This window comes from Megascapheus bottae, chromosome 15 (assembly GCF_031878675.1).
Source record: "Megascapheus bottae isolate mThoBot1 chromosome 15, mThoBot2.hap1, whole genome shotgun sequence".
NCBI classification, from domain to species: domain Eukaryota; kingdom Metazoa; phylum Chordata; class Mammalia; order Rodentia; family Geomyidae; genus Megascapheus; species Megascapheus bottae.
In genome coordinates, this window is record NC_143523.1 from 25,165,563 (window position 1) to 25,180,735 (window position 15,173).

The following is a 15,173-nucleotide window of genomic DNA, read 5'->3' on the forward strand; positions in this document are numbered from 1 at the left end:
CTCTCTCTCTCTCTCTCTCTCTCTCTCTCTCTCTCTCTCTCTCTCTCTCTCTTTCTCTCTCTCTTTCTCTTTCCAGTAGGCCTCATGCTCTTACTTCTTGGCTTTCCATTTAAGGCTGATGCTCTACACTTGAGCCATGCTTCTACTTCCACTTTTTTGGTGATTAAGTTGAGATGAATCTCATAAACTCTTCTGCCCAGTCTAGCTTCTCACTGTGATCCTCAGATCTTAGTCTGCTGAATAGCTACGATTACAAATGTCAGCCACCAGTGCCTAGCACCTGCCTGATTTTTCAACTTCCCTTTCCTTTTCCTTTCTTGGCTTTCCATTAACCCAGGATTCTCATTACCTACTCTAGATCTCTGGTTCCAAGAGTGGTTTGGCAGGTGCTAGGTTTTGACTGACACAGGTCAGATACACATTCTTTTTGATCCCGTTTCCCTGAGCCAACATGCAGGAAGGAGAGGGCTGGGCCTGTAACAAGTGTGCCAACAAATCACAGAATATGCATCTACCTTTAGCAGCCTCCAAAAGCCCCAGCCCACCAACTCTCAGCTTATGTCACTGAGAGTTAAAATGATGACCTGATAGCAGAATAAAAGTTTGGATATTATCTCTGGCTAGACATCTCCCCATACCCCCATTTTTTAGAGGGCCTATCCTTGCCAGTTCAGTCTTAACTGGATCAATGATATCAAGGTAAGCTATATGTCTCTGATCTGAAATGCTGAAGTATCTTGGCTTTTGTATTATTCTCATAGACATAGTGAGATATGTGGGAGATGGAACTCAAATCTAAAAACAAAATTCATTTATTTCATATATACATTATACATATAGCCTGAAAGTAATTTAAATAACTTTTTATTGTTGTTATTATGAAGGTGATATACATAGGTGTTACAGTTACATAAATCAGGTAAAGAATACGAACACAATTTTTTTTTTTGCCAGAGCTCTACCACTTGAGCCACAGCACCACTTCTAGCTTTTTTTTCCTTCTTCTTCTATGTATATGGTACTGAGGAATCAAACCCAGGCCTTCGTGCATGCTAGGCGAGCACTCTACCACTAGGCCAAACTCCTGGCCCCAAACACAATTTTTTTAAACCATATTTTAATGCTTATCCACTTTTACTTTGACCTGTCACATGAATCAGGTGTGGAATTTTCCCTTGTGGGTAGAAGATTTCAGATTTTGGATTTGAGGATTAAGGATACTCACCTGTAATGTCATTTGGCTTGTTCAACATGAGATCCTGCAGCAAGGTGTAATATGTATCCAAGGTGCTTGTTGCTTAATGCATCCCAGCTTTCTCCCCCCACCTTCACTTTTGCTCCTCTAGCAGCAGCTCCAGGAGTGCAGCCTGAGAGGGCTTCTTGAGGCGAGAGCTTCTCATTCTCTATGGTGCAGAGGCCCGTGTATCTCGCTAAAATACAGATCCTAGTCAGTGGTCCAGGATGGACCTGTAGGCAGTATTTCTTTTTTGTGCTTGTTTGCCAGTCCTGGAGCTTGAACTCAGGATCTGGGCACTGTCCTTGAACACTTTTTGTTCAAGACTAGCACTCTGCTACTTGAGCCACAGTGCCACTCTGGCTTTTTCTGTGTATGTGGTACTGAGGAATCAAACCCGTCTTTGTGCATGCTAGGCGAGCACTCTACTACTAGGCCATGCTCCCAGCCAACAGCCAGCATTTTTCTTTTCTTTCTTTCTTTCCTTTTTTTGTGGATCATGGGGCTTGAACTCTGGGCCTGGGCACTGTCCCTTCACTCTTCAGTTCAAGGTTACCTACCTATCCCTTGAGCCACACCTCATTTCCCATTTTCTAGTGGTTAATTGCAGATAAGAGTCTCATGTTCTTTAGTGCCCCGGCTGGCTTTGAAACATGATCCCCGATCTCAGCATCCTGAGTAGCTAGGATTACAGGCTTGAGTCATCACACCCAGCTCAGCCAGCATTTCTAACAGGCTTCAGAGAGTTAGGGAGGACAATGTTGCTGGTTCCCTGGTCACACTTGAAGAAGCAGGACTGGTGTAGAACAGTGCTTCTGTAAGGAAAGACTTTTAAAAAAAATCACCAAATTCTTTGATGGTATAATGATTCAAAAATGAAATTTAAGCCAGGCGCAGTGGCTCATGACTGTAATCCTAGCTACTGAGGAGGCTGAGATCTGAGGAGGGCTCAAAGCCACTCTAGACACTACAGACTGTGAGACTCTTTTTTTCCAATTAACCACTAGAAAACTGGAGTGAGGCTGTGGCTCCAGGGGTAGGGCAGTATCCTTGAACTGAAGAGTTCAGGGACAGCACCCAGGCCCAGAGTTCAAGCCCCACAACCGACAAAAACAAAATAAAATTTAAAAGCAGGGTGCTGGTGGCTCTTGTCTATAATTCTAGTGACCCAGGAAGCTGAGATATGAGGACTACAGTTGGAAGCCAACTAAGGCAGGAAAGTCCATGGAAACTCTTCTCACCAGTCTTGAGTGAAAAGGCTCAGGGATCGCTCCTAGGCGCTGAGTTCAAGCCCCATAACTACCACCATCACCACCACCACCACCAACAACAAAAACTAAAATATAAAATGAAGCCAAAAGATATATAAAATACAAGCCTCATTTCTTAAACAAATTACTGAATCCAGTAGCTAAAAGCACTGCATCAAATTGCTCTAAGGGTTTATAAATGTTTATTTTGTCCAGTCCTGGCCTATTGACCTGGCCATCCTCACTGTAGAGATCCAGGGTTTGGGAACATACTCTGGCTCAGCCACCTAAGGAGAGGGAAAGAGACCATTATCTGTATCCTGTTCCAGGCCCAAACCACTGTGTATGTCATCGTGAGATGTAAGCTGGATGACAAGGTGTCGACGGAAGCCGAGTTTTGTCCTGAGGATTCTCCATCGATCAGAGTGGAGGCTGTACTGGAGAATGAATACACCATTTCCGTGAAGGCTCCTGGTAAGGAGCCCTGGTGGTAACAAGATAACCAGATGCTTAATTGCTTTCTGAAATTATGTTGAGCTATTGTTTATTAATAAGCTATACCACCACCAGCACTAGGCCTTGGCGCTTTAATTTTGCCAAATGTGGTTTAGTTTTGAGCTCATTATTTTAATTGTATTTCCTTGATTACGAGGAAGGTTGAATGTTTTTCCATGTTCTCTACTTGTTGCATTTCCTCTTTTGTGAATCAAATCTTTGTGGTCGGTGTATTTTTAACTTTTTTCTTTCCCCCTCAAAACCCCTTCCGGTGGTATAGACTCGACAAGTAGTATTGACAGAGCAGCGCAAGGGAGCAATTCCCCTGGCCCCATGAGGCAGAAACAGTGTCACCTTAGGGGACCTCTTACCTTCTGCAGCCACTGGCCTTTGTAGAAAGTGCCTTAAAGTCACTTGAAGTATTAGACCAACAGAAAACAAATGCAAATCCCTCAAAACGTAAATTATAGACGGAGTGAAAAGAACTGTTCTGCAATGTGCTGGTTTATTCACGTCCTTGTACCCTTCCTTTCATCTCCCATCCCAGTTCACCTCCAAGGACTTTCTTCCAGAACCAGTTTGTTTTTTCTACCAGATGGATCATATCTATCTCAGGATCTTTAATCTTCCTGGGCATTTTTTCTGACAGTCCTGGGACTTGAACTCAGGGCCTGGCACTGTGCTTGGGCTTTCTCAACTGTAGAGCTCTACCACTCGAGCCATAGCACCACTTTCTGCCTTTTCTGTGTATGTGGTACTGAGGAATCAAACATGGGGCTTTGTGCATGCTAGGCAAGTACTCTACCACTAGGCCATACTCCCGGCTCCCTTCCTGGAAATTATATAGTATCTTTTCTTCTGTTCAGATCTTTCATCTGGGAATGTTTGTCTGAAGATATATTCTGGTGACTTAGTGGTGTGTGAAACCTTTATCAGCTATTATACTGACATGGAAGAAATTGGGAATTTATTGTCTAATGCTGCAAATCCTGTGGAGTTCATGTGTCAGGTAAGGATACTAAACAGAGATCTGAGCTTTTAGGAACATATGTTTTGCTCATAGATTTTCAGCCTTCAATCTGCTGGGCAGAAGACAACTAGATTTAAGACTATCCTCACCTTTTTTTAAAATTTAATTTAGGCCTTTAAAATTGTGCCATACAACACAGAAACTCTGGACAAACTGCTAACAGAATCCCTGAAAAACAACATCCCTGCAAGTGGACTGCACCTCTTTGGAATCAACCAGCTGGAAGAAGAAGATATGATGACAAGTAGGTCAACAATCTAATGTGAGGACTAGCCAGCAGTGGGCCAATTTCAAACTGCTAGTACCAGGATCCAGTCAAGCCATACATGTACCTTCAGGCTAGTACCTGCTCTACAGTCTATCCTTTGAGAAAGATCCATGCTGTACGGAGTAGCTAGGGATTCCTCCCAGTTGCAACTATGATTATAGCCATTATTGTTTAACAATGTGGATGCCTTCTGAAAAATGCGTTTAGGCAATTCATCTTTGTGTGCGCCTCATAGGGTGTACTTACACAAACCCAGATGGTATAACTTGCCACACGGTGAGGCTATTAGAAACATAGGTATGGTGTAACCTATTGGCTTTAGGGCCAAAGTGAACAAAATGGCAGGAGATTAAATCAAGCACAAGAGATCATGATGCAATCAGGTGATCCAGTGAACACAAAGTAGACAAATATCATGTAACCCTTCTATTAATTACAATAAAAAATATTTTAAAAAAATGAGTAGTAGAGGGCTGGGAGTTTGGCCTAGTGGTAGAGTGCTTGCCTAGCATGCACGAAGACCTGGGTTCGATTCCTTGGCACCACATACATAGAAAAAAAAAGCCAGAAGTGGTGCTGAAGCTCAAGTGGAAGAGCTCTAGCCTTGAGAAAGTCCAAGGACAGTGCTCAGGCCCTAAGCTCAAGCCCCGCACCAGCAAAAAAAAAAAATGAGTAGTAGAAAAGTCTAACAATGTTAAAAAACATAGTCTGGAGCTGGAAGCATGGATCAAATGATAGAGCACCGGCATAGCAGGTGCAAAGCCCAAAGTTCAAAATCTCAGTACTACCAAGAAAAAATTTGTAGTTTAGTAAATTCATAAACCAGTAATCATTTACTTTTTTTTTTTTTTGCCAATCCTGGGGCTTGAACTCAGGCCTGAGCACTGTCCCTGAGATTTCTCAAGTTTAGCACTCTACCACTTGAGCCATAGCACCATTTTTGTTTTTTTCTGTGTATGTGGTACCAAGGAATCCAACCTAGGGCTTCATGCACGTTAGGCAAGCACTCAACCACTAAGCCACACTCCCAGCCCTCCTTTTGTCAGTTGTGGGACTTGAACTCTGGGCCTGGGCATTGTCCTTGAGCTCTTCAGCCCAAGGCTTACCGCCCTACCCCTTGAGCCATGGCAACACTTTTGGTTTTCTGGTGTTAATTGGAGATAAGAGTTTCATGGACTTAGGTGCTCTGGGCTGGCTTTGAATTGTAATCCTCAGATCTCAGCTCCTGAGTAGCTAGGATTATAGGTGTGAACCACCATGCCCAGCTTTACTTTTTTTTTTTTTTTTTGATGCCAGTTCTGAGGCTTGAATTCAGGGCCTAGGTGTTGTCTTTGAACTTTGTTTGCTCAAAATTAGCACTGTACAACTTGAGCCACTGTTCCATTTCCAGCTTTTTTTTTTTTTTAATTTGTCTCAAAGTATTTTCTGCCCAGGCTGGCTTCAGCCTGTGATCCTCAGATCCCAGCCTCCTAAGTAGCTAAGATTGCAGGTGTGAGCCACCAACACTGAGCTTCATTTTCTATCCTTAAGTATTGTATACTACACATAGTTGTAATTCTGTGTTTTTATAGGACTGGCAATGAGGTTGGTTGTTCACAACAGCATCATCACAGCACCAGAAGAATGTGTTGTGCTGTGATGTTACAATGACTACAACTTTACTAGGGGTTAGGAAACATGTAGCTTCATTTTAATCTCACAGGACTTCTAATAACAGAAGTTGTTATTAGATAATACATGTTTTCAAATCACATGTCACTTGCCCACTTGTCTTTTTTTTTTTTGCCAATCCTGGGTCTTGAATTCAGGGCCTTGGGCACTGTTCCTGAGCTACTGTTGGTCAAAGCTAGCACTCTACCACTTGAGCCACAGTGCCACTTCCAGCTTTTTCTGTTTATGTGGTATTGAGGAACAGAACCCAGGGCTTCATGCATGCTAGGCAAGCACTCTACCCCTAAGCCGCATTCCCAGCCCCCACTTGTCTTCTAGATAGAGTTAAAACCCCATGTATTGCTGCCTGCAGTTCTCTTGGTACTTCTCTTGGCTTCTGTGCTCTGTAGCAGGTCTGAATTCTCACCTCTGTCTTGCTGCTCTACTCACAGCAAAGCATGTTTATTGTCCCTGTCTTGGTTGCCATTTTCCTGACTCCCTTCTCTTCACCCCCTTGTAGCAACTTAGGTAGGACTGTCTCTGGAGGTCTTTCTCCAAACCTCTTGTTTGTTCTACCACCTGCTCTGGCTTCCCCTGGTATATTGGAACCTGTGACTACCAGAGCTGTGTGTCATCTTTGCTAGATTGTCAGTATGGGTAGGGGGTGGCTCTCTTCCCAAGGAGCTGACTCCTTGCATGCCCTAGACAAATATTTGTTCCAGTTGAGCTCAGCAGGTCCTGTGTACATGGGGCATGACAGGAGCTGGGAGAACCACATCACTTGCATGAGGAAGGTGCCGGCTGCTCTGTTGGCATGTTCCTGTGGGCCACCATTCCCCTACTCATCATGGAGACACTGCCTAAACAGGCCCTCTGTCCTTCCTCCTTTTGATGCCTGGAAAGAATGAAGCTACATTACCTTCAAGGCCTTCTTTTGGCCTCTCTTTCTTGTTGCCTCTCCCCATGTAGAGTGCTTGCAACACTTCACATAGCTGCTTTCTCTTTACAGTCTTAATGCTCAGAGGAGAGCATTTCATGGCTTAACAGTGGTTCGACTTCAAACTCTTTTTCACAAGGATCACGTCCTGGTGAAGAGAAAACTGAATTTGTCATATTAAAAGATATACTCAGGGCCTAAAAATCAACTTTTATGGAAAAAGAAAAATTTGTACTCTCAGTACTTCAACACAAACATCCCTATTTCCTTAGCATACTTATTATGCAATTGAAAATACAAACGGTAGAGGATAGAGTCATTCTCTCTGTATCTCTGTCTGTGTCTGTGTCTGTGTCTCTGTCTCTGTCTTCCCCCACCCCCAATCAGCATAAAAATTTTAAAGCATTCTAGGCTTTGAAGAGAAAAACAAAACATGACTCCTTCTGTGTTTTGTGTGCTATGTAAGCAATAAGCACATTTTGGAGCTCAGGGGTATAGCTCAGTGGTAGTACACTTATCTGGCAAGTTTAAGGCCCTGGTTTGATCCCTGGTACACACACACACACACACACACACACACACACACACACACACACAAATCAACTTTTTTTTTTTTTTTTGCCAGTCCTGAGGCCTGAACTCAGGGCTTGAGCACTGTTGTTGGACACTTTTTGCTCAAGGTTAGTGCTCTGCCACTTGAGCCACAGTACCATTTCTGGTTTTTTTCTGAGTATATGGTACTGAGGAATCGAACCCAGGGCTTCATGCATGCTAGGCGAGAGCCGGAGGCTATGCACCCAGTCCCAGTCAGCATCTTTTGAATGATTACTATGTCTAAGGATTTTCCTAATCCTTTTAGAGACAGAAAGTAGGCTACCAGTTACTACATCTGCTAATTAATTAAAATGATTCCCTTTGTCATGTGAGTAAATGATCCTTAGTGGAGCCGCTGAGGAAGCTGTCAGATGTTGGCTAACCAACTAATAACTAATGACTGAGTGCCTACTGGATGCTTTGCTCAGCCTGACAGCTTCAGCTCTGGGTGAAGAAGCATGTCGTCATTCCTACCTGCCATTTAAATTCTCCTCTACACTTTTTCAGATCAGAGGGATGAAGAGCTACCTACCTTGTTGCATTTTGCTGCAAAATATGGGCTGAAAAACCTCACTGCCTTGTTGCTCACCTGCCCAGGAGCTCTCCAGGCATACAGTGTGGCCAACAAGCATGGCCACTACCCCAACACCCTCGCCGAGAAGCATGGCTTCAAGGACCTCCGCCAATTCATCGATGAGTATGTGGTAAGGTCAAGGAGAGAGGGGCCTCACCACGGGAGATGAACTGTGTGGGTCTAGGACTGCCTTTTCATCAAAGATCTAGAAGGTTTACTATCTAGAATGTTCTCATCTACCTCCTCCTGGCAGTGTATGGTGTGTGTGTGGAAGGGCCTAGAGGTGGAAATAAGCCCTGAAGTCACATGGTCTTGGGGCCTAATTCTTGTCTATACTTGGTAACCAGGTGACTTTGGGCAAAACACCTCTGTTTCCTCAAATGTAGAAAGAAGATCCTAATAGTTCTACTCAGAGTATGTGAAGCATTGAAGTCAAAGAATTGACCTGAACAAGAATTGACAAGGCCATTCATACAATGAGTCAGTTGAAGGTTGATGCTCACCCCTCTTTATCACCACCTCCCAACCCACTTCCCCATCTCCCACTCTACCCCCACTCCAAGGTTCTTGGTGACACGTTCCCAGCTAACTCAATTACCTTTAGGTCCAGGTGAATGGTGTTAGGATTGGTTCTTCCTTAGGGAGAACCATAGTAAGGCTTTGGCACTGATGGAACATCAGGAATGCCAGCCACAAGACCTGATAACCTTGAGCTCTTGTTCTGACCTTCTGCCTGCATCTGACCTCAAGACAGGTAGACATACTCAGCTCTTCTGTTCATCTGGTCTTGGTGTCTAGGTCATCCTTAACCATTGACTTCTGGGTTCTTCTCTGAGTCAGACCTTAACCTATACCTGTGATTTATCCCTTCTATTCCCTCTGCACTCTGGGGAACAGCCATTCTTACTGATGCCACTCCTTTCTGGTTTTCATCTTCCTTAGCAGACACACAAAGGGTACCTGAGAATAGCTCAAGCAGTCATTTGGTGCTGTGACTCCTTAAAGGAGCAGTGGACATAATCTGGTCTTATTCTCTAGTTCCAGATGGGACTTAGCGGGGCACCTCCTCCAAACTCACCTCTGTGCTAGGAAATCTACAAGGCAGTGACCCATTAAGGCATGTAGAAGGGGTTTGCCCATATTTGGAGGGTGTGTTAAGTATGTCAAACAAATGAAATTCTCTTTGTTTTGGGCCTCATTGGCATAATAGGTGTGAAAGGCTCTCATCATCCTGGAGTATTTATGAAGCTTTATTTTGAAGTCACAAGTGTACAACTTTTAGCATTTCATTTTCATGACAATTGGTTTTTATTGCCATATTTGTGTTCATAGTAGTAACCAATGTTTATTGGATTCATTTGATTGACAAATTCATCATCTCATTTAATCCTCCCACATTCCTTTTAAGTTGACAATATTCTGATCCTGCTCTATGAATCAGGAAAAGGAATTGGAAAGGCAAAGTGATTATGCTTAGAGCCATTCACTGGTAAAAGGGAAGGGTATTTGAACCCAGTTTGATGCTAAAAGATTTATCATCCTACTGTCTATAATAGAGAAGTTTAACAATGTACTTTTGGGTGTAATGAATTTCACCTGGCTCACATTTCTTGTATCCTATTGTATCCTCCAACTACAGGCCCCTTCCACTGATGCACATTGGTCCCTGCATGCTGCTTATAGCCTCTTAAGAATTATCTCATATTCTTTTTTCCAAATGCCCAAGTTTCTAACACTGCTCATCTGTTACCTGGTCCACTTGAGTCTCATCAGGAAAGCAACACAGAGTGATGATCTTAGGGTAACATTCTTGGGGGGGGGTGATAAGGAGGAGGATTTCTGTGGGTTAAGGCTGAAGTCAGAATTGTGTGTCTTTTCTGGGGAAAAGTTGTACACTGGTTCTGGAGAAGTCATCTCTCCAATTCTGCTTCTCAGAAGCAGAATGATAGCAGTGTGACCTTTCTGACTGCTGATGCTCTTCTTGGACATCTAGAAACTGAAGAAAGTCCTAGAAACTGACAGGCACTTGGAAGAGCCTGCCAAAGGGTTAGGGTTTGCCCTGAAGGTGTTCCCTAGAGACTTGTAGCTACACATTTGCAGGAATATTTTTATGCAGCCCTATCCAGCCTACTGTATTTCAGTATGGCTGTTCAGGAAGTAGTATTTGTGGTATTTGTTCCCTTTTGATGATGTAATAGGATGTAGTAAAAAGGTCCAAAACCAAGATTACATAAAAGCTGTGTAGTCAAAGCCCTAGGGTTTTCTAAACTTTCCTTTTTCCTTTCTCAAGCAGTGTGAAAAGGATGGAGTGAGATAACTTGTGAGTCTGTACTTAGCATTGAACTTGACTCCTAATAAACACTCATGAGACAGGAATTTTTTAATTTCTATCTTCTAGTCACTGAACTACTTTATCCAGTATTTTTGAATGTTATGAGACAAGTATTGGGAAAAGATAGGAAGATTAGAAAAGTAGCAATAAGGCAAGAGAAGAAAAAGAGGTACAAGGCTGACTTCAAAGAGTTCTCAGTCAGAAGGGGAGCACAAACATACACAATCATCAACTGTGCCTGGCTTCCTGGGCCTGGCAGGAGACAACTAGGGCCTTGACTCCACTCAGTCAGTCAGGTACCCCAGCATGCCATGGATCTATCTTCTCTTGCAGGAGACTGTGGACATGTTGAAGAGCCACATAAAAGAGGAGCTGATGCAGGGGGAGGAGGACAATGCTGTGTATGAGTCCATGGCCCACCTGTCCACAGACCTGTTCATGAAATGCTCCCTCAACCCAGGCTGTGATGACGAGCTGTACGAGTCCATGGCAGCCTTCGCCCCAGCAGCCACTGAAGACCTCTGTAAGTAACCCCAGCCATGTCTGCTTCCATTTTTCTGCTGGTTCATAAGAGGGAAGTCCCCTTTCATCCAGAAAGATGAAGAACCTCTGTCATACAGTGTCAGGTTTGTAGTCATTTGCTGTGGCAAGCAGAATCCTTCTCCAGCTTCCTCTGCTGTGACCACTATGAGGGTTTGCCTGGAAGTCACGAGTCTGAAGGCAGGGCCTCGGGACAGGAAAGTGCAAACAGGGCTCAAAGCCCTGTCAACCCCAGTAGGCCTGTTTTATGACTGGTTTTAAAGTCCCCTTTACTATCCATCATGAGATCAGCGTATCATACAACTCACTCTTAGAAATCAAATACACTGCCCTCACCAAGATACAGAAGAGAAGGGGAGGAGACATGTTTTGGCACACCTGCCCATGACGGCATATGAAATCATCGTGGGCAGATGCCACACACAATCACTGTCTTACTTCAGCTGCTCACTGACATGTCTATTGTTTCGATGACTCGAATGCTGCACAACGTGCTGGCATCAGTGCTCAGGTTTTCCTGAATGTTGAGCAGCTCTCCACAATTTCATAGTAACTGAATTCCTGAAAAATCCAATGTATGCAAAAATAAAATGTGTTAATATATGAAATGGTGTAAGTTCTAGGCTGAGAAAATTATAAGTAGGTTTTCTAGAAGCATGGAGGCCAACTAAATTCATTCAGTATATAGTAAATGCACTTTGAAAGTAGGCACCACACCATGATTTTCTTATAAATGGTTTAACAGGTGGTGCCCATTTTTGGTTATCTTATTTTCTAATTTAAAAAATGATATATGTTCATAAAACTTTGAATAAGGATGGATAAAGAAAAAAGACTTATAGTGGGAATTGAGTTGACACAAATTTCTATGACTCTCAACCATTATAGCGTGATATTAGTTTGGTAGGCGTATATTTTCCATCTTTTCTCTTTTTCTCTGCTGACATTAGATTTAAAACCACATATATGTTTATGCAGAAGTGTACAAATATGTGCATATGTACCATGAACCATTTTTTTCTAACATCTTTGTCTAGAGGGTTATTGAAAGTCACTGTGGAAACAACATGTCTTTCTTGTGCAGGGTTGAGGCTGTCCCACACTTTGCTGGATTATCTATCTGTCATTGTCCTCCTGATAAATGTATAATGATGACCATCAAAAACACTCTATAAGAGTGTTATAAGCCTGACACTGGTGGTTCACACCTGTAATCCTAGCTACTCAGGAGGCTGAGATCTGAGGTTTGCCGTTCAAAGCCACCATGGGCAGGAAAGTCCATGAGACTCCTATCTGCCAGAAGTGGCGCTGTGGCTCAAGTGGTCGAGGGCTAGCCTTGAGCAGAAAAAGCTCAGGTACAGTGCCCGGGCCCTGAGTTTAAGCCCCAGGACTGGCCAAAAAACAAAAACATAAAACCAACAGAAAGAACTGTCTTATAGATCTTCAGAATATCCGCTAGGGGCAGTGTGCTACCCTTGAAAGCTGCTATTATAAATGATGTTGGGTTTCAGTGCACAGGCTGGTGGTGAAGGATGAGAACCACACAATGGGCTCTCTTACCAGTGTTTATAGACACTCACTGTCAGATATTCAGCATTCCAAAGCTCTACCAAGAATTCACCCATACAAAAAAAGACCCACACTTTCAGGAGCTCCCTGCCCTGGCATTCATCCTCATACCCAGCTTGCATTTCTAGAGCATCTGCTTGCCTTTTCTGAGTGGATGGCTCTTTCCTGGAGATACATGGCCAACTAACACCAGTCCTTTTCTATTGTGCAACAAGGATTCATTCAGAAAAAGAATACTTGGAAAACTATCAAGACCCACTGGGAATCCAGAGAGTATGCATTCTTCCTGCCCTGTCCTGTAATTATAGAAATAGCTTAGAAATGTTGGACAATCAAAGAAGTGCCCACTTCACTAGCAGGGAGAGTTGACAAGTCTTCATACTTGTTATCCCCTGAGTGCTTCAACTCGGGGATTCTCCATCACATGGCTGGAATCCAGCAGGGAATTCAGCAGGGAATAAACAGCAGCAGAGCACTATAGGGCAAGGCTAAACAGCTGTCCAATGGCAGCAGGTAACGTCCCATGGGCCTATGGGGAGGCATGTTATAGAATGTGGCTGGTGTTTGGTTGGAGAATGAAACCCAGCACATTTTTAAAAATTTGTCAGATGGTATAAATCTGAATTTTCTGACTATAGATAGGATTTTGCTTATTTATTTATTTTTCCAGTTCTAGGGCATGAACTCAGGGCCTGAACACTGTCTTTGGACGTTCCTCAAAGCTAGTACCCTACCACTTGAGCCACAGCACCACTTCCGGCTTTTCTATGTATGTTGTACTGAAGAATCGAATCCAGGTCTTTGTGCATGCTGGCAAGCACTCTACCACTAGGCCAAACTCCAGGCCCTAGTTGATGTGTTTGTTGCTATTTTGACAGTCATTGCCCCACCGATGCAGCAACTTGAGCATGGGGAGGAATCATTCATTTTGTTAACAGCCCGTCTGTGTGAGGAGACAGCACAGATCAGAAGGCTAGAAAACAAACTGATACACAAGATGTGTATTACAATTTCACCCAGAGCAGTGATAACTCAGAGTTTCTGGCAGCCCTTTGAAGTCCACTGACTGCCTTTATCTCTGCTGTCTTATTGGACTGTCCTTGGGCCTGGTGGATAGAATTATCTAAAATTATTTTACAGGGGAGATAGTGAAGCCTCCAAGATTTAATAACATTCTTAAGTTCCATCAAGGGAGGACTGGGTCAGGAATTGGCATCTTTGTTTTTGCAAGCAGCAAGTCTGTCTGCTGCCCGCTGGGGTAGAAAAGCTTTTCTGGCCACCCTGCTAGGGTTTGTATTTGCCCTCCCTGGGATGGACACATTACAGAAACTATTTCTAAAGTCGAAGAAGATGAGGTTATTTACAGTTGCCCTACAGTTACCCTACATGATGACAACTCTTAAAGCTGGAAGTCAATCTATGAAGGACCGGGGGCTATCTTCACTGTCACTCATTCACTTAACTTACGGGGCTAGCATTAGAGAGTGCAAAGCTTTTGACCAGTTACTTTCTAGTAACTGGTCTTGAGGCAAATCTGCCTCTTTTTTGGCTTGAGTTTTAGTGCCCACCTCCAAAGGAAAACCCAAGCAACCACTGAAGAGGGAGGTTATAGTGTTGAATATAGAGGAGATGGGAGATGTGGGGTTCTAACCCTGAGATTTTATTTTTGATCCAATTTAGTCTCCACTTGAACTTGTGTGAGTACACACACACACACACACATACACACACACTCACAGTCTTTAGTTTAGATATGCTGCCACCAGGTGGTAACTATGTGTCTTTTTTTTTTTTTTTTAGTCAGACCTTCACCTTTGCTCCCAGTTCTCTTGAGAATTTTTTTTTTTTAATTCAGGCCCTACAAATTTAAATAATCAGCTTTCTTACTGTATGTAGGGGAAGAAAAGGTCTCTGTTAAGGAGATGTTTTTGCAAACTGAATAAAAATCAAGGCAAACTTCTTTTGGAGTGTTTCCTTGGTTAGTTCTTTTGTCTCTACCTTTTCCTTTGAGAATCAGGTGCAGGTCCTGGTAGTCCTTTGACCCTGATGATTTGTTTTGTTTGAAAGCTTTACCCAGTAACTAGCCACTTGTCTGAGGCTCTGGTAAGGAGGCTGGGGAGCTAGTGCAGGGGAGCCCTTATTCAGGCAGTTTCCAAGGAGATCCATTGACGGTTTGTAGCTTTGCTTACATATCTCAGAGGCTTAGCTTTCTTCCATATGAGAAGGGAACCAGAGGAATATGATCCTGTTACAAGAAACTGCAACTGCTCAGGGTCTCTCTAATGAACCCCAGAAGGCAATTTTCCTTCAAACCCGCCGCCTCGCCCTCATGATTCTGCAGCAGCTCAGTTTTGCATGTGGCAAAGAGCTGCCTTGCCCATAGCTAACTGGCTGGCTTCCTCTGCAATCTCCTTAGTAACTAGGATCTTGTTACAGATTATCTCCAGGAGTTCATGGCTTCTTTTCTAGAGTGTTCTGATCATAGCCCTCCTAGGAGCAGATCCCTTCTACGCCGGGGGCCCAGTTAGGTACGAGTAGTAACCCCACAGCCTAGCCCTATAGATCTCAATCTACACAGAATTACTAAGTGATTGGTTTGTTTCTGCAACATGCTGCTTATCCTGTCTGCAACTTTTCTTTCAGGAGCCTCCCTTCCTCAGGCTGTAGAGGCTCTGTCCTCCTCTGGCTATTCCTTTGGGG

The 15,173-nt window shown here is 43.5% G+C and overlaps 1 protein-coding gene across 1 annotated transcript in view; it reads left to right on the forward strand.

Moving 5' to 3' along the window:
• Pik3ap1 (phosphoinositide-3-kinase adaptor protein 1) overlaps positions 1–15,173 on the forward strand; it is a 105,205-nt gene that overhangs the window by 51,201 nt on the left and 38,831 nt on the right. The window contains exons 3-7 of the mRNA XM_090346159.1: positions 2,814–2,958; positions 3,846–3,988; positions 4,121–4,253; positions 7,966–8,162; positions 10,698–10,887. Coding sequence (XP_090202285.1) covers positions 2,814–2,958; positions 3,846–3,988; positions 4,121–4,253; positions 7,966–8,162; positions 10,698–10,887 — 808 coding nt within the window. The remainder of the gene's footprint in view (positions 1–2,813; positions 2,959–3,845; positions 3,989–4,120; positions 4,254–7,965; positions 8,163–10,697; positions 10,888–15,173) is intronic.